General features: G+C 44.2%; 1 protein-coding gene across 1 annotated transcript in view; it reads left to right on the forward strand.

Annotated features, from left to right (window-relative positions):
• Positions 1-20,155, forward strand: part of LOC144179792 (neprilysin-1-like) — a 62,888-nt gene that overhangs the window by 35,856 nt on the left and 6,877 nt on the right. The window contains exons 4-5 of the mRNA XM_077708228.1: positions 418-618; positions 11,523-11,752. Of these exons, the coding sequence (XP_077564354.1) occupies positions 418-618; positions 11,523-11,752 (431 nt within the window). The remainder of the gene's footprint in view (positions 1-417; positions 619-11,522; positions 11,753-20,155) is intronic.

A 20,155-nucleotide genomic window follows, 5' to 3' on the forward strand; every position in this document is an offset into this window, starting at 1 on the left:
TTATATGCGCACAAAGTCTCCAATTTCATGCGACTGTTCTCAATACGTCTTTATACGTAATTGATAATATCGGTAATGCATTACTTTCTGATCGAGGTGCTTTATAAGTGATATAGAGTTTGTACTTGCTGAGCGGAATGGGTACCTGCCTATGAAATTCGTGATTGCTACAGTACTGAAGATATATAATTATTGCTTAAATGTAGCCGGAACCCTATGTTACCTTCCTAGTAACTGAGAAGGAAAGTTCAGTTTTACTTTTCATGTGCATTTTACTAGCGAGTAGTAGCAGACGCTATCGCGTTAAATCTAAAGAAGCCTAGTAACGTTATCCCTTTATTTAGACTTCTCTCCAGCATGTACCATTAGTCACTTTGTGCCTGTGATTGGATTGACCGTTTTTTGCTGTCCTCGCAGACGCTCCTGAATCGGCGCTACAGAAGGCCACGGGAATGGCAAAGCTAGTGCTCGATCAGCTAAAAACCAAGCTCGAAAATGGGACGGTTTGGATGCAGGGAGACATGCGAAGCCAGGCGATGGATAAGGTGGCAAACATGGGAGTTGTCGTTGTCTACCCGCCGTACTTTCGTGTTCCTGGAGCCATCGAAGCGTTCTTCTGTGAGTAGTGGGTGGCGACTCCTGCGCTAGAGATAGTAAAATTCAGGTCAAAATATGGTCAATTTTTCTTTCTTTCTCCACTTTCAGTAGGGCGGGTACCTTAGACATGCTACTAGACGAGCTTTAAATCCTTAATGGGGTTGTCATAAGACTAAGCGAGTTCAGAACGGATGGGGTGTTGAAGGTACACTGTGCTACCAAGATATGGAGAAATGCCGGATGACAGGGTAAATTCCTTGATCCACACAGTGATAGTAGGGCATGTGCAAAGCTTCTGTAGCAGAAGCGATAAGGCCTTAGCCGGTATTAATTTATTTAGTTCAACGGTTCAGGTATTTTTTTATTTATGCATGTATTTGTCAATTCATGAATTCAAACAGCCCCTGTAAATAAAAACTGGAAGAGTATCATGTAGGGTAGGGGTACACAGCTATTAACAACTGCAATGAACTACAATGAGCACAATGCGCTTTATAATGCAACTCAAATATAAAGAGGTCTTGCGCACATACACAAGTAATAAAACCGGAACCTGCGAAGAGGCACACACAGATAAAAAGGTTTTATGTAACGGCATCTATAGCAGTTGCAATTTCGGAAGACATGGCGTGTCACTGAACAACTGTGTGAGAGAATAAATTATTGCGAAGGCTGAGAATTGTAAAACTTGATCTGCTTTGCGTTGAGGGTATGGTCACGTCAATGGATATAGCAGGCTACAAATGTATTGTTTAATAGGAGCGTTTGTTGCAGTTACTCTCCTTCCGAGATGATCTAGCAGGGTCCCACCCGTGTAACAATTACCTTTGTTACTCAATGTATACCACGCATTAACACATATAAATTGCCACATAAACACTGCAGTGTTTAGTTAACGCATTCCGGGTCATCTTCCAATCTTTATTGTACCTTTCAGACGTAGTACCAAGGCAGATTACACGATGCTCAGTCAGAGGCTTTTGTCAATGAGTTACCCCAGTATTGATGACAATAATGTTACACCTCAAATATCGAAGCTGATAGCAATTCTTATAAACGTACCTAACTAGTCATCATCATCATCATCATCATCATCAATTCTTATAAACGTGCCTAACTAGTCATCATCATCACCAGCCTCTCTACGCCCACTGCAGGGCAAAGGCCCCTCCAATTAATCTCCAATTGCCCCGGTCCTGCACTAACTGCGACCAATTTATCTCCGCCAACGTCGTGATCTCATCTGCCCATCTAACTTTCTGCCGCCCCCTGCAATGCTTGCATTCTCTAGGGATCCATTCTGTTACCCTCAATGACCAACGGTTATCTTGCCTTCGCATTACATGCCCTGCCCACGTCCATTTCTTCTTAATTTCTGCTAATATGTCCTTAACACGCGTTTTCTCCCTGATCCACTCTGCTCTCTTCCTGTCCCTTTATGTTACGCCTATGATCTTCCCTTCCATTGCTCGCTGAGTCGTCCTCAATTTCAGTTGAACCCTCTTAGTGAGCCTCCAAGTTTCCGCCCCGTAGGTGAGTACCGGTAAGATGCAGCTGTCTTAGACTTTCTTTTTCAGGGACAATGGTAGGCTGCCATTCATTATTTGAGGATCCCACCCCGTATGCAATTCACCCCATTCTTATCCTTCTAATTATCTCTGCCTCACGGTTGAGATCCGGGATCACATCTTGGCCTAAGTAGATATATTAGCTTAACATTTCCACTGCCTCGCCACCTATCTCAAACCGCTGCCCTGTCCCGAGATTAGGGTTCATTACTTTAGTATTCTGCATATTAATTTTCAGGCCCACGGTTCTACATTGTTTGTCCAGTGCGGAAAGTATGCTGTGCAATTGGTCCCCCGAGTTTCTTAGCAAGCCAACGTCATCAGCAAATCTGAGGTTACTGAGGTATTCTCTGTTAAGCCTTACTCCCCCCTGTTCCCAATCCAATGATCTGAATACTTCTTGTAAACACGCTGTGAATAACATTGGAGAGATTGTGTCTCCTTGTCTGACGCCCTTCCTTATAGGTGGATGATGGGAGCTGTGAACCCATTGTAAATATCCTCTAGTATTCTTACATAATACTCATCTACTCCTTGGTTCCGTAATGCCTGAATGTCTGCTGAGGTTTCGACCCAGTCAAATGCTTTCTCATAATCTATGAAGGCTATATATAGGAATTGAGTTTACTCAGCGCACTTCTCTATCCCCTGGTTGATGGTGTGAATATGGTCCATTGTTGAATAGCCTTCACGGAACCTTGCTTCTTCTTTTGGGTACTGAAATATAAGGTGGCAGAAATTCTGTTAGCGATTACCTTGGTAAGTACCTTTCAGACGACTGACAGTAAGCTGATCGGCCTGTAATTTTTCAAGTCCTTCATGTCACCTTTCTTTTTGAATAGAACGATATCCGCGCTCTTCCAAGATTGTGGTGCACTCGCGGTCATTAGGCATTGCATATACAGGTTTGCAAATTTTTCAAGTACACTTTCCCCGCCATCCTTAGAGATGGCTGTTATCTGAGCCTCACAAGGTGCGTTTCCCTTTTTCATTTCTTTCAAAGCCTTCCTTACTTCTTCTGTCGTTACTGGTGGGATGTCTATCTCCTCTGAACTACTTTCTTGACCTGCATTATCCTGGATGTCCCGGTTTCTGTACAGGGCTCTATAGAATTCCTCGGCTACTATGACTATTGTATCCCTGTTTGTGACAACATTGCCTTGCTTGTCTTTAAGGGCATACATCTGATTTTTCCCCACGCCAAGACGCCGCTTCACTGCTTTCAGGCTGCCTCTGTTCTTAACAGCCTACTCGACCCTCTCCATGTTATACTGCCGTATGTCAGCTGTCTTTTGCTTATTGATTAACTTCGAAAGCTCCGCTAGTTCTATTCTGTCATCTGGGGTGGCGATTGTCCTAGTTTGCCATTTCCTAATTAGATCTTTCGTCTCCTGGGAACGTTTACGTCTATCTTGTCTAGCCGTTGTGCTCCGGAATTCTACTGTACACTCCGTGACAATCCGTGTAAGATTGTCGATGGCTTCCTGTGTCGTAAACTCTGCTTCCTGGGTAAGAGCTGAATATCGCTGTTGCAGGGCGATCCTGAATTATTCTGCTTTACGTCTTACTGTTAGCTCATTGATCCGCTTTTGTACTAGCCTGTTACAGACCCTCCTCAAATCTAGCGCAATTTGAAATCTTATCATGCGGTGGTCACTATACCTTATCTTCCGAGCACTTCCACATCCTGCACGACGACAGGGTTATCGCATATTATGAAGTCTATTTCGTTTTTATGCTCCCCATTCGGGCTCCTCCAGGTCCACTTCCGGCTCTCTCGCATGATGCGTAGGTTATTCCGTTCTGTGAACTCGACTAGTAGATCCCCCCTGCTATTCCTACAACCGAGACCACAGTTTGCGACTGCCTTGTCTTCAGCCTGATTCTTGCCTAGTGTAGCATTGTAGTATTCCTTAGTCACCCATAACTACGGTATACTGTGCTTTTACCTTAGCCATTGCCAATTCCACATCTTCAGAGAAGCGTTCAACTAGTTGATTGTCGAGGCTGGATGTGGGCGCGTAGTGCATCCTAACTAGTGCAGTCACGTAAAACCTGCGCCTTGATATCAGGTGATATCACGTGATACCTGCGCCTTACCGCCCTGCCAATAGACGAATACATAGATTTTGCGAGTATTAAAAAATAACTGCTCCTACAAAAAAATAGAAACTAAAAAAACAATTATTATTTGGGCAGTAAAAACGATGCCAGACCAAACGCGTTGCTTTTATTAGGACTACACTACTCCTTCAAGAAACAGTACAACTCACGCCGCATTCAAGCAGCATCTGGCGCTATAACAAGAATATCAGGTATCGTAAACGAAGTTACTGGCGTTTATCACAATGCGTTTTTCATGATATCGTCTAAAACCACTGAGGAATCGTTTAACACCTTCTTTTATGGTATTGGATAATGCCTTGCAGAAAAAATTTCGCGTTCCATAGACAGGTACCCCGCATCAAGAACAGCTGTCAACACGTTTGCGGTATATCAGGGTGAAGCTACAGAGGTCATTTCTAATCCAAAAACTTCTAATTTACGCGTATAGTTTATTTCAAAACATCACAGCCCGACTATTTAAGAAAAAATTAGATATTTTAAGCATCATCAGACAAAACATTTTTAGTCATTCTATACAAGACGTCATTTATCCATGCTTCCTAAAAATTGGGACACTAACGTTTATAAAACACAGCGATCATTCTGAAACATCTAGCGACGCACCGGTATGTCTTGTTACCGTTGTAAATAACATTTTTGAAAAGCGGCAGGTTAATCGTGATACTAAATTTACACAAGTCCAAGGTACTGTGTCCTCAAAAACATGGGTTCTGGTCTATGGACTTTACGTCATCCATGTCGTTTCCACTGCCTGAATTCGTCAATTCGGCCTTAAAGAACCAGATAGCGAAGCTGTACTGTTACACTTACGAAAAGCGTTGGGTACGATAAATGGTTTCATTCTTTCGCCGAAATTAAATCACTATGGCCTACATAAGGATGTCGACTATTTGGTTTCTCGCTAGGTTAAAACCGACAGCCGGAGCTCAGAGTGAACAATACTATATCCAGACCGCTATGTATAAACACCGGGTGTGCCACAAATCTCTTATTAGGTCGCATGTTATAGACCCTTCCGAAATTGTGTATGCATACAATACGTCCGTAATATGCACAGTCTAAAATGCTTTTGAATTACAATGAAAAGCAAACACAGAAAGAAATATTTCCAATGAGTTCTTGATAACAAGTTAACGTCTAATAACGACAAAAACAAGTACCCTATATTTTGTCCCAGCAGGGAATTACTTAGAAAGTTATCAAGATTATAACTGATAACATAAATACACCTTTGAATGTCTCACGGTTATACTTAATACCAACGTGCCCTGGGAACGGTATATAAGAAAAGCCGTAAGAAAAACACACAGTGAAAACCTTCAGCATTGATTGTCAGAATGGTCATTGCATTGAACGCGTTGTATTTGCTGACTGAAACAACCTAAAGATGAGAAATAGAAGCGAACGAGTGAACAAGAGATCCTTATGTGATGCCGAAATGTGAACCTCGAAGTATAATCGATGCAAATCGTAGTACAATGCGGGAAACTTAGGAGCTAGGAATAGTCAAAGGAAGTAGACTGCTTATCCCTGCAAAAAACCAACTGCGTTAGGGAAAGTGTTTTTTCTTCGTTTGTGCATGATTGTGCCGCACTGCAAAGTGTTTCACTGAGAGATACTCTGCGTTAGAAATGTGATGGGGAACGGAAAACATCATTCAATTGAACGGCAGAGGCCACCTCAAAAATCTTGACGATGTGTATGAGCTGCTGCATGACAATCAGCGAAGTATATCATGTGTCTCCAAGAAACTCACCTCAATTCCAAGCAAATAAATTTCTTAAATAGGTATATGATATTCAGAAAGGACAGGATTGGGTGCGCACACTATTTGGGCAGTGTGGCCGTTGTCGCCCGAAGATCATTAGCATGCACCCTCTCTCTTTAAACACTGTCCTTGAGGCTGTAGCAAGCCGTACGATTATATTTAGTAGGTTCATAACGGTATGTTGTATTTACATCCCTCCGGATTCTGCACTTCGGAGATCTGATTTCGAGGCACTGGTTGACCAGCTACCCGAACCATGCATCCTCATAGGGGACCTCAATGCGCACAGCTCTTTTTGGGACTCCTCCCACACGGATGCCCGAGGTAGCCAGATAGAGAAGCTTCTAACATCGTCTAAAACACGCCTTTTAAACAAAAAGCAGCCTACATACCATAACATACAACACAATACATACTCACATCCTTACTTGGCTATTGGTTCTGCAGTTCTCTTTCTATGTCTTGAGTGCAGTGTTGGCATGGACCCATTAGGTAGTGATCCCTTCCCCACTTCAATAGCGTATATACGTAAAGGCCTAAGCAGTCTATCTTCCCACAGCAGGTTTAATAAATCAAAAGCAAACTAGAGTACATTCACAGAAACATCTAAACTACACCACACATCCATAAAACACCCACACGCGGAGGAAGCTGCCAAACTCATCACGGCGCACACATCGTCAATGCCGCCGAAAGGTCCATTCCCCACGCCTCCGGTGCCCCGCGCAACCAGTGGAGGCCGGGGTGGTATGAGGACCGTAGGCGGGTACGAGAGGACCAGAACAAGGCGTGGGGTATTCTCCGTCGGTACCCCACGTCGCAGAACCTCATCTAATTTAAACAGGCAAAAGCACTTGGGAAGCATCTGCACCGTGACACGAAAAGGCAGAGTTGGCTCGCGTTCTTCACATCCATAAACTCATATACAGACACACAAATGGTATGGGCACGAATACGCAAACTTAACGGATAACAGACACACAGCCTACCCCTTGTCAGCACAACAGGGGGCACACTCGAAGACCAGGCTAACGCACTCGACAACACTTCCAACACGTCTCCAGTTCTGCACACTACACAAATACTCTCACGAAACACAAAACATCTGCAGAAAAGAAGCCCTTACATGACAAAGACAATCAAAATCTGCTTACAAATGTGAATTTACACTTCATGAGTTAAGGGCTGCCCTGAGCCAATGTAAGCCTTCAGCTGCGTGTGCAGACATTACATACACCATGGTGCAACACATACAAGCAGACACACTTGAAACACTTCTCCACTTATAGAAGATATGGCTTTCGGGGCGCCTTCCCATGTCTTGCAGGGAAGCGATAGTGGTTGCCTTTCTTAGAGGGAAAGGATTCCACGTGGCCCGCAAGTTATCGTCCCATCGACAAGCTGCCTGGGCAAGCTTCTTGAGATGATGATTAATAGAACGATAATGTTCTGTTTGGAGTACAATGGCCTTCTCTAGAGCTGCCAGGCAAGCTTCATCGTTGGCGGATCCACGAATGATCAACTTGTGACCTTAGAGTCATATAAAACATGCCTTTGTTCACAAACAATAATGAATGACCATATTTTTGACATGGAAAAAGCATGACACGGCATAGCGATATGGCATTCTCATTGACTTGAAATCTTTTGGAATATTCGGCAACATACTCAAAACTCTTGAAAGCCGCTTGTCAACAGAACATTCCGGGTAAGGGTAGGTTCTGCGCTTTCCACAGTTCATGCACAAGAAAATGGTGTGCCTCAGGGTGGAGTATTGAGCTGGACATTGTTTATTGTGAAGATGAACTCGCTAGGCGTAGCACTGCCTCGGACAACCTCTTACTCTATGCATGTAGACGATGTGCAGATATCTTTCAAATCCTGTAATCTGTCCATTTGCGAACGCCAAGTCCAGTTTGCCGTGAATAAACTGGCTCGCTCGGCAGATCAAAATGGATTTAAACTGAATCCTACAAAAAGTACCTGCGTCCTATTTTCAAAGAGGCTCAGGATCCACGCGGATCCTGACATTAACCCTTAAGGAAACTCGATTCCCGTAAAAACGGAACATATGTTTGAGGTGTAGTTCTCGATAAAAAACACATTCATTCCCCACATCAAACATCTCAAACATAAATGCCCGAGAACAATGAACATTATTAAAACCCTCTCACACCAGTCCCATGGTGTGGAAAAACAACTTTTGTGCGTTTTTTCCAGTTTGCTGGGATCCTGCTTGCGCTATGGGAGTCTGGTCTATGGGACCGCAACAAAAACAACACTCAGAAAGCTCGGCCCAGTACTGCACATGGGACTTCGCCTTTCGTGTGGAGCATTCCGTACTCGCCCTGACCAGAGTCTTTATCCAGAGTGTGACAAATGATGCTTATCGCACCAGCGAACCTATGTTGACATCTTATACGCTTTTAAAGTTCCATCAATGGATAACCATCCTTTTAAACCTGTTTTTAATGATGCCTCCACATCCCAGTTGTTTTTCAATCTCCCAACCATCTCTGCACCTTTCTCACTCAGAGTCAAAGGGCAGGTGTCTGAACTAGCTGTTTCCCTTTCAGATACCTGTAAAACGTACTGTAGCACGCTTTTACACCCATGGCTAGGTCGCCGTGTGCTTTTCGACGTGTCATTTGTAAAAATGGAAAGAAATCGAGTTCCAAGAAGCGGAGTTCGGCGGCACTTCTTGTTTTTACCGGATAAATATCACTGGGCAGAATTTTACAGCAACGCATCCAAAACATTCTCCACCGTGTTATGTGCTGCGCACGGTAACAATTTTACTGTATGTAGAACCAAGAATATAAACACTAGTATCTATACGGCGGACGCGTATGCCATTTTTCTTGTTGCAAGCCATCTAATTGAACATAATGCCTCTAAGTCTGTTATTTATACCGACTCGTTGAGTGTGGTGCAAGCATTGTCATCCACAAAGTAATCCAAAAACTGTCATAAATATCGTCCTAAAGACCATTCTTCCTGGGTATGCCTCGAACCTTAAACTGTGTGTTGGGCGCCTGGACACTATGGGATAGCCGGTAATGAGACCGCGGATCAGATGGCTGCTCCTGCTGTACTTACAAATACACTGCACATACCAACAGTACCCTACACTGACCTCAAGCTACACATTAGAAAGCACCTTCACATTACATGGCAAGCAGACTGGAATACCGAGACAGACAACAAGTTATTATTAATAAAACCACACTTGGGGTCACACACCATGGACACAGGAAACAGACCCACGGAAGTCGCCTTGGCCAGGTTACGGATATACCACACACATGCGACGCACTCACACATGCTCACTGGGTCTCCAAGACCCGTGTGTAGCAAGTGTGGGGAGGGCCTATCCGTAATTCACATCCTAATCACATGCGAGGCACTCAACACCACACGACACAAACACTTCAAAAAACTCTACAGACAACACATTCCGCTACACCCATTGTTTTTGGGTGATGATGCCATGGTTTCTGTGAAATTTGCTTTTAAGTATTTGTCAGATCTTAAGTTTTTAAACCTCATTTCCTATCATGCATACCGTAATTACCCGATTCTAACGCGCACCTTTTTTCCGGAAAAATAGGCCGAAAAATCGCATGCGTGTTAGAATCGGATGCGAAACCGAAACTGCTGAAGCAGCGGAAATTTCGTCCCACCCATCGCCATCGCCATCTCAAGATGGCTCCAAAGCCTTTAGCAACATGGAGGAAGACTTCCTCCATGTTTAGCAACAATTTTTCGAACGGAGGAAGCATAAGCGCCCATGGTTTTCTATGGGTGTTCACAGAAATCGTCAAATCGTTCCACTTGCGCACTTGATAACAGCAATGGCAGCAGCGGCTCTCACGCGTTCAAAACGAGCGGTCAGCTGAAGCGTGCGGCTTTGGAGAAGCTCGCGGGATGGGCGCGCGAAGCATGGGCCACGATCCCATCGACCATGGTTGAACATTCCTTCAGAAGTGTGGCATCGCGAACATTCTTGGCGGCCCCGAGGACGAGATGTTGGGGTCAGCGGAAAGCGACGAGGAGTGAGATGAGGGAGATTACTTCGGGAAATGAATCGCCCATTTCTCCCGCATTCGTTTGTCTGGGTTATAAAGTTCCGTGCGCGTTACAATCGGAGGTGCAAGTTTTTTTTGTTCTTTTGCCAGGAAAATCGGGTGCGCGTTAGAATCGGGGGCGCGTTAAAATCGGGTAAGTACGGTAATCAAAACTCGCTCTATACACAAGCCATCACCATTGCGTTTAATTAACCATTCGTGTGGCTTACATATTTTAACACCCATTTTTTGTGGTGACCAGTTTTGTTTGGCGCTCTTTGCCCTAGCTGGCCTTGCGCCAAAAACACCCAACAATCATCATCATCAGAAGCGTGATGAACGCTCTCACGCTATGAAAGAGTATAAGCTGCTGTACAGCATTTCGACACACGAGTGTTATGAGCATCTTGTACGCGCCTCTACTATGCCCCCCCCCCCCCCCCCCCCGTGCATAATTGAGCAAAATACTTGAACGGGCTATGCAGAAGAAATACATGTTCGGTTCATTTGAAAGGTTGCCTCATTAAAATAACAATGACACCACTTTTAACGCGAACTCCGCTCAAATACGCTATGTAATCAGGAAAAAAAGAACGGCCATTTGTCCCGCACTAGAACCTGTGACATATTATGAAAAGGTGTGCCATTGGCTCAGGAAAGCAAAAGCAAGAGCGAGTTGAGCAAGGCATATAAGCTTCTAGAACAAGCTATTCGCGCTTAAGTTTAATGCATATTTTTTATCGCAGTAGCAATGGCGGCGTAAACAATAGAAGTTACGAACGAGCATGTAAACATTGAAGCACCAGTGCGTACGGCAGGCTGTATGCTAGCCGAAGCTGTGCGCACGTCAGGCGCGTACGGCCTGTCTGAAGGTCACTCGCAATACATAAGCAACATTGCATAAGCATAAAATGCATTGCATAATCATACAATGCATAAGCAACGTCGCCCCTTACGTGATCATTGTTTGTCCAGGATACCCAATATTAATATGTTACTGTTACTATGAACAATAACAAAGTTAGCCAGGTACAAATCCGGTAAAAAACCGAGCAAGCACTGAGATGCCTATGAATGGTATTGTGGCGCCACCTATGAAGGTAAAGAGAGCAGAAGGCGCAAAATACGCCTTCCGCGCTCGCAGCACTATCGTAGTAATTTTTAGGTCCCTTCCCTGACGTCACAAAACACACAATTTAGCGGGAGAAATGAAAGTTTAGCTTATCATCGTTTCTTGTGGTACAAGTGCTAAGGGCTCTATGAAACACCAAATCTTTCGAGTAAAATAGACTTGTGTATTGCCTTCATAGCCAATTTAGATTATTGTAGTTGACTTTACTGTTTGAAGAGCAGCATGCATAGTGTATTTAGACCTGTCTTTCTTATCGAATGCAGCGGCGTTCCCAGTCATTGGCTCGACCTTCTTCGATGCCTACGTGGAGGCGCATTCGCTGGTGACCAAGCTTATCTTCACGGATCCTATTTTCGACAACTATCCTACGAGCAGTGTGAATGCTTTCTACTATTCCCTCACGAACACCGTTACAATCCAGGCTGGCATGCTACTACCGCCGATATTCTACCAAAACGGGGTCCCCGCAGTGAACTTCGGTGCCCTGGGAGAGGTACATACCGGCATGGAAAAAGAATGCGGTTTCTAGTTGCATCAATCGTCGCGTTTTTATCGTAACAACAAGCACGCGTTATGTTGATAATGCTCATATTATAGCATTACCCTGATGTTATGAGAAAATTGTATAATATGAACCGAGAACTTGTGGGCAATACTGTCAAAAAAAGCTCTTGTCGAACCAGACGATCGCATAAGACATGTACACATATCTACGTGAATCTGTAAGAGGACAGAGCCTATTTTTTGCAGTAAAGTTTTTTTAACTTCTGATCGTATATGCGATGGATCGAGAGATGACCTTTACTTTCCTAACAAGCCATATAAACTTTAAAAAAGAACACAGGAAGAAACACAAATAGAAGCGCATGCACACGCAAGAAGCCGGCACAGGCACTTGCGCCGAGTTCTGCCTGAAAGCTAAGTGTTTCTTCGACTATACAGGGTAGGGCGGTAAGCCGATAATTGGAAGACCCTGAATAGACCCTGGAACACTTTCTTCAATTATTTTTGAAATATTTAATGCTTGCAGAACGTATTCACCCAACACAGTACTTAGATTAGGTGGTCGCAAAGTTTATGCCATCAGATATCTTGGAAACTCGCTCAAAAATTTTCCTCTGTTTCCCGGTCTTGACGTTCTTCGACGGATGCCCAAATTACGTCACTGAGGCCATGTAGCAGCTGTTGGCCAGTTTTTGTTCAGTTGCAGCAATGAGTGCTTATCCTTTTCGATAGCAACTTCAAAAATAAAGCCACAAAAACAAAGCAGAAACGGAAGGCGTATCTGGTGCGACGAGCAAACCACGCAGTGCCGCTCCGTACTGGCGATAACTAGCTTTCGCTGTGCTTCCACATGCAAAGGAAAGAGTGAAAGCGTTTATCGAACGTGTTGCAAGGTCAGTTTAAACTTTTTTCCTCAGCGAACCACCTCTGTGTTCGTGCTCAAACATCCCACAAATCTCGCATTTTGTAGTCTATTTTGTTTGACACCAGGAATAACGACAGTAAATAGCTGTTTATTCTGAAAATAAATAAAAACAATTTTCGCCTAAGGAAGAATGGCGGCTGATTAGGACGTGCAAACCACTGCAAGCGGATCTCGGAACGACTGCGCCACCTGTGGTATGCAGAGCGAAACAGACGATGGGGATTTACGCTCCTTCCGCGGCAGGATGGAGCAGAATGGTGTAGCAGACGATCAGAAAATCAGTTACTTCGAAGAGCTCTGCAGAAAATGTGAAAGCAGGTGAGGCAGCAAATGACTTCGCGACGATGAACAGTGGGAATATTTTATTGTGCATTGTATCAGCTCTTATGCAACTATTTGTGATCATTGTAAACTATAGACGAGACATTTTCTGATCGTCTGCTACCACATTTGGCTACTTCTAACCATGAATCCCCATCGTCCCTTTCGCTCTGCATACCCCAGGTGGCGCCGGCTTTCCAGCATCAGCATGCATTAGCTCTCACGGTAAATTCGGCCGCTATTTTCCCATGGGCGAAAACCTTTTTTAGTTATTTTAAGAATAAACCGGTAAGTACCGTCGATTTTCCCAGCGTCAAACAAAATAGACCACAAAATGCGACCTTCGTGTGAAGTTTGAGGGCGAAACAAGCAACGGTTAGCTCAGGAAAAAATTCTATAGTGTCCCAATTGTCGTCGTACCAACCGTTATGTCCTAGATACGCAGCCTTCACTAGCAGCAATTGTCACCCACGAACGTCACGCGTCCAAACAGCAGCAGTTCACCAAGAGCGTGCACGCCCTTGAGTGGTGATGTTAGCAACGCGGATCACTCATATAAACTACAGTTAGCTATCGTTATAACGAATCGCTTTATTCAAAATCTCGCTTAATGCAAAGCGTTTCATATTTCCCACGGCAGTACACTGAGATCAAGTTCTACCCGCGTTTAACGAAGTATCAGTTTTAAAGAACTCAGCTTCACGACCCTAGGACTTCGCTATAAATGGGGGTTTCCTTGGCTCAAAATACTCTTTTGTACACTTTAGGCCAGTCGGGGTCAAGTAACCGAGCCTGATGCGCCAACGCTAGAGAAGCGATAAGGCGCGCCGTAGTGGAGGGCTCCGGATTAATTTTGCCCACCTGGGAAGGTACGCGAGTGGCCACGTTGGAAAACGGTGCTAGGCAGTGTTGAAAGAAGGCGATTTCCTCCAACAGAAAGTTTTTATGCTAATGTACAAGGGGCCGGGTCAACCAGGTAACCGTTCCCAGACGTGATATTACAGAAATCAATTTGGCATACCCCATCCGTGTTGTCGGGGGATATATACTGCTAAGTTATTCTCCGCTATGGCCCAAAAAGCACCTAACGTTCCTCGCATTGTTTAAAAGTAATAGCCTCGCCGTTCTCAAAGAGTTGTTTACCGCCACATTCTCTGGCGTATCTTTTCCTTCGCCTTTTGACGCGAACCCCTCCAACAGGCACACTGGCTGCACTTCTAGCTGCAGCCTTTCTGCAGCTAGAGGACTCCGCGTGCAGCCGTGCTACGCACCGTGCAGCCAAGTGCAGCTGTCACGGCACACGTATTAGTCTACTTTGATTCTGGCAGGGTGCGGGGTTAGCGTTGCGATCAAAGCACTCCGCTGCTCCTCTGGCGATGCCGCTTCAAATGCCCGAATAAGCAAATTTGTTTTCTCTTGACTGGTCGGCCGATTTGATGCATTTTATTTTGCCACAGCCACCGCCGACGACTGCGGTCACTTTTCGCGTTTGATGAGACACCTAAGGCTTGCGCGTTAACTGGAGGCATAACAAGCCCGCGCTTCTCCAGCCCAGCTTTCAGCTAGCCCTACTACGGTAGGTGGTGCAGGCCGAGATTCAGGTGCCACTAATTTTAAATGGAATGGCCAGGTTCAGATTCTTCCAAGAAACAATACTTCTGTGCGCTGTGGTGAGCGCGGCTCTCGCCGGAGCCACCGATGGTGCCGTGTTCTGTGCTTCTGTGAACGCCATCGCTGCCTCAGGGGGAAGAAAGCAGTCGGTCAGAGTTATGGGTATACTGCTGGAGCCCAAAAACATGCACCGTAAAGGGGTTCTGGCCATGAAAGGCCACGTCCACTACAATTTCATGAGAAACAATTGGCTGCAGTCCACGCTGTGAAGGTGATTGGAAAGTAAAGCTTTAAACGACGCCCACAACAATTTCCCATGCGGCGTCACTTGAGCTTACTCACGTGGCTCTACAAAGAGTGAAACCAGAGATTCTACCAGCCGTTACCTGGAATTCGCGGGGTAGGCGTCCCAAACGCACCAGCAGTGTCGGCCACGGCCAGCCTAGAGCGGCGGACGCCGCCGCTGTAGCCGAGGCGGTGATTCGCAAGTCAGAGAAAACGGAGAGGAGGGCCTTTCAAAGGGTGAGACAGCGGAACCTAGCCATCCTGATGTGCTAGCTTAGGCCTACACCACCGCGCGACACAAGCGCAGACACCGAAACGATTCGGCATGTGAGCTTAGTGATTCCCATTTATACCGATTTAAACTAGTTAGATTGGGAAGTTTGAGAATTGCGAGAAAGGTGAGGGAACTTTTAAAATCGCTATTTATCAGAACCAGTTGCTCTTTTCGCCTTTTATAATACATCTTAAAACAGAACCGAATTGGTATCCCCCAATTTAAAAAACAGAGTCCCATTCCTGGGAAGCAGTGCGTAAAGGGTACCGTTTCTCTTGCGGCCAGTTGCCCGTATGTGGTCTCTACATTTTGTTTTCTCGCCCTGGAAGGCAATCCTTAACGTATCTTTGACGTACGTCCACTTAATTTTGTCGGGTCCACGATACCCAGGAGGTGATGTCGAACACGTTAATCAAGCCGTACGAAGGAAGCGCGCGATGGGCGCGAAGCTGCACCGAAACAGGCCCCAAATAAGCGTCGCTAAAGCAGACGGCAAAGCCGTATCACCGACGCGCCCGACGGCGAGCAGGCTCCTCCGCGCAGAGAACGCTGGCAATATTCGCCGAACCATCTACAGTTTGCTTTGTGGGTGAACCTCTCTACCCCCTGTCTCCCCCGCCGCCGCCTTACCGCGGTGGGAGTTTATTGTCCCGCACGCCGCGAAATAACCGTTGGCTGGTAGACGTAGAAAACTGCTTTAAAAGATGCGCCGAAATTCAGTTAATTGTGTGCTAATGCGCAGCATAGTTACGGCGTTTGCCTTCTTTGTGAGATTCGTGTCAGTCCGAGGTTGTCAAATCGATCCGTGACCAGAATCGGGCAGTGTCGCTGGTTATCGACGAACCCTGGATACGGTTCCAAATTCATGCCAAACAGACACTTGATGGATTGGTTGTGAGGTTTTACGCGCCGTAACTACACAGGTTATGAGCCGCACCGTAGTGGAGCGCTCCGGCTTAATTATGACCCCCTGGGGATCTTTAATGTGCGCCAAAATTTCGAACACTCAGGGCATTTTTGCTTTTTGCCTTCATCGCAAAAGCGGCCGCCAAGGTGGGGGATCAAGCCCGCAACCTTGGGCTGAGCAGCACAGCGCCTTAGAACTGAGACACCGCTGCGGGTTCAAACAGACAGCTCACCCTGGGCGTTCGCCTACGAGGCTTCCACAGTGAGCCAAACTTAACACCTCATCGCCTCACCTGCTCACCTAGGCCTCGCGCCGTCCGCTTTAATAAATTATTCCTCTCTATTCTATATGTAACCGGACAGCTAGGTTATCATTTTTGTCGTCTTTCTTTGTTCGTTTCGCAAGTCATTTACATTTACACTGTTATTGCGTTTAAGTTCTTGAACATCGCCTGTCCCTACAGATATTTCCCAAGGTTAGTGCCTTGGTCGGATGTAACATCTTTGTACGTTAATGACGCTTCATAGTATTGAAATCAACCAGGGTCATAATGTATGCGCACGATACAGCAGTCATTGTCTGCAAAAAAATCAGTACAAGGCGTACTGAGTACTACTGAGTACTCAGTACGGAGTGCTGAGTACTCAGTACTGAGGCGTACTGAGTACTGAGTACTGAGCCTTTCCTTCCCGTACCATCTTCCTGCTCGTCCACTTTCAAGAGTTAACGAATATAAATACTTAGGTGTAACTTTAACCAATAACCTTATTTGGAATAAACACGTTAAAAACATTTGCTCATCCGCCTTTCTTAAACTATGTTTCTTGAGACATAAACTGCGCCATGCTCCTGCTAACGTTAAGCTCCTCCCCTATACTTCCATAATAAGGCCAAAACTAGAGTATGCGTGTTCAGTATGGGAGCCATACACAAAAATGAATATCGATGCCCTTGAAACGATCCAACGTAAAGCTTTCCGATTTATATTTTCTTAGTATCGTGCAACTGACTCTCCTACCAACTTGTTGAAGAAACATGGAATTCCTTCTCTGCAAGCTCGTAGAAAAATGTTACGGCTAAAATTTCTGTTTCTACTAAAAAACAAAAAAATTATCCCTGCGACCTGATTCTTACATCAAGCCATCCACAGCCCGGTTGTCAAGAAATAGGCACCTCCAATCACTGACCCCCTACTACGCCAGAACTAACATTTTTGAATACTATTTTTTTTCCCTCGAACCATAACAGAGTGGACCCAGCTTTCATCCTCAAACGTTGAAAACCTTGATGCCATCCAACAAACTGTTTGCTGATATGTGTTTTCATGTACACTTTGATGTTATGCCCCTCCTGCTTGGGCCCTTCAATGGGCCTGCAGTACGTATAAATAAATAAATAAATAAATAAATAAATAAATAAATAAATAAATAAATAAATAAATAGATAAATAAATAAATAAATAAAAATAAATAAATAAATAAATAATCAGTCCTTGCAGTTATAAATCTGTATCAAAGGTCGTAAATGGACATGAAACTGTTAAGGAAAAAGTATATTCTTCTTCGTTCTCCATAAGTGATTTGACGCTGACCTCTGATACATACATTTTAATCATTGCTTCTTTTCACAAGTTCTTTCAATTAAACTTTTTTGGGCGACTCTGTATTGCAATATCAGCTGGAAAATGCTTGCATAATAATAACCTCCTAGTTCACATGGTATTCTTTTCCCTCTAAAGAAGTATTATGTATTTTATTATCGTAATCCTGAAGGTTGTCCTACTGACTTCTTTATTTTTACTTGACATATTGTTGTGAATCGTGGGCATTTGCATACAAAACCTTTTGAAACCCTATCACACGCGTTCAAACAAGCGCGATCTAATATGACATTTCCTAACTTGTGTGTTCCCAGCCATTTATTTATATCTGAGGTCCAGACAATCCCACTCTTGCTTGCTCGTGTCTCGAGACGTGGAGATTTCTATCCATGTTAACAAAATAATGTTGATTATCATCCTTTCAATGTGGCGTTCCAGGAACACTAGAAATGCTAGCAATGACAATTTTAACGATAACTTCGCCATCACACCTACCCATTTTACCGATCAAACGTACGTATAACGAGAAATGTCTATAGGCAACAGCCACATACTGCAGTATTACGGAGAAAAGTTTTGGAATACTTTGCCTATAAAAAGAAAAATCGGTATTAAATTTTATTTACTTAAATAGGGAATGCTTATGCAACATCGCATGAAACTTTGTTTTTTATTCTATCGAGTATCGCGTAATTTGTTTGGTCATTCTGCACTGTGTGAGTTTAGAATCTTCCGACTGTCCTGTGGGTTTGTTGCTGTATTTGATATGTATTTATTGAGCCAAAACTAGCTTCAGCTATGGCCCAACAGTTTGTTTTGCATATGTTTTATGAGGTGAGAAAAATGAACCCAGAATATATGTGTATGCACAGATGCAAGGTGCAGTGGATGGTTCGCACATTCTCCCAATATTTTTCGTGTTTCTGTGATTCTTTCTGCGATTTTTTTTTTCGTCTTCGCGTGAGAGGTGTGCATAAAACACGTATTTTTGTGTTCGCTCGCTCACTGAATTTTTTTTCTCAAGTTGCTATCTTTTTATTCTTCAAAGTTTTCCTTCTATCAATACTTACATTTACGGTATTATGACGACTAAATGTGATTGATGTAGTTAAGTCGCCAATGTACCACTGGGATATTGGGCGCGGCGTTGTGCAGGGTTCTGGATTAATTTTGACAACCTGGTAACTATAACCTCGCAGAAAGGCAATTTTTGCGCAGTAAATGACCTCGTTGCCATCCGACAAGGCATCACTTAAATCACTGTGAACCGCAACGGTTTGCCTGACAGGGCTCCGGAACGTTTGAAAGCGGAATTTTAATATCTATCAGCCTCAAGTATGCAGCCAAATGGAATGGTGGCAACTATGAAAGTGACCCTCGCAGCAACATTACTTTTAACTCTACATGAAACAAAAAAACTGGCCCCCAGTTACAGAAATATTAAAATGTCCTCTTTCTATACTTAATGCAGTTTAAGAATCCCGCATTGAAATCAACGGCGTTGTTTGCATACGTACTGTAGGATCACGCTCACGCACTAAAATGTTTCCGCCGATTTATTTATAAATTTATTGTGCTTTCCTCTCTATATAAAATGCTGGCTCTGATGAGCTAGCTGACATGCGCTCCACGAAAACCCGTTGCCTGTCCCTTTGAATTGCGCTCGAAATCTGGAAATACCGGCGTTTTCGTGTTTCACCTTCATCAGAAAAGCAGACACTGGGGCGAAGATCGAACCCGTGAACGTGGGCGCAGCAGCACAAGCCTTAGGCATTGAGCCACCGCCAAAATAACTTGCGAAGTTAAATAGCTGCACCACTTATGCGGTTTTGTGCCAATTCCGGGCGCTGCAAGGTTGGTCCATTTTCGCGAATTTTCACTTATGTTTTCGTCGTTCTTTCATTACCCTTTTCTTTTCTTTTATTTCCAATTCGCGGCGCAAATGTATTAGATGTAGACTTTTTATTTCTGAAGTTCGCTTTTGTTTCTCACTTCTCCCCCAGTAGTATTTTTGTTCTGTTTCTTGTAATTGCCTTAAACCAAATATCTCTATTTACGCTATTACAACGGTTATAATTGTTAATTACACTGAATAATCATTTTTTTGCAACTGCAGGGCGCTACGCAGTATTTCCCTCCTCACGATGTTTTTATTGTGTTTCCGTGTTCTTTTCCGGCCTATTTTTTTTTTTGGTCAGTATCGGAGACGCACAAAACGCATATTCTTGATTTCGCAATTTGTATTTCAGAATTTCTTTTCCTGTTCTTTGTATTACTTGGTTTTCAAAATTTTGTTCTACCTAGCTTCGGTTATGGCCCATGCTTATTTACGCTAGCTATTGTAACGATTAAATGTGTTGACCGTAACACTAATGCATTTTTATGCAAATGCAGGACGTTACAGCCTCCTGGCTCTGCTGGCACTCGCCAAGAAGGCGGCGCTATAAGTAGGCACCCAGGCAAACCGAG

This window comes from Haemaphysalis longicornis, unplaced genomic scaffold, assembly GCF_048455015.1.
Source record: "Haemaphysalis longicornis isolate Haplotype H1 unplaced genomic scaffold, Haemaphysalis longicornis Haplotype H1 scaffold_4, whole genome shotgun sequence".
NCBI classification, from domain to species: Eukaryota; Metazoa; Arthropoda; class Arachnida; order Ixodida; family Ixodidae; genus Haemaphysalis; species Haemaphysalis longicornis.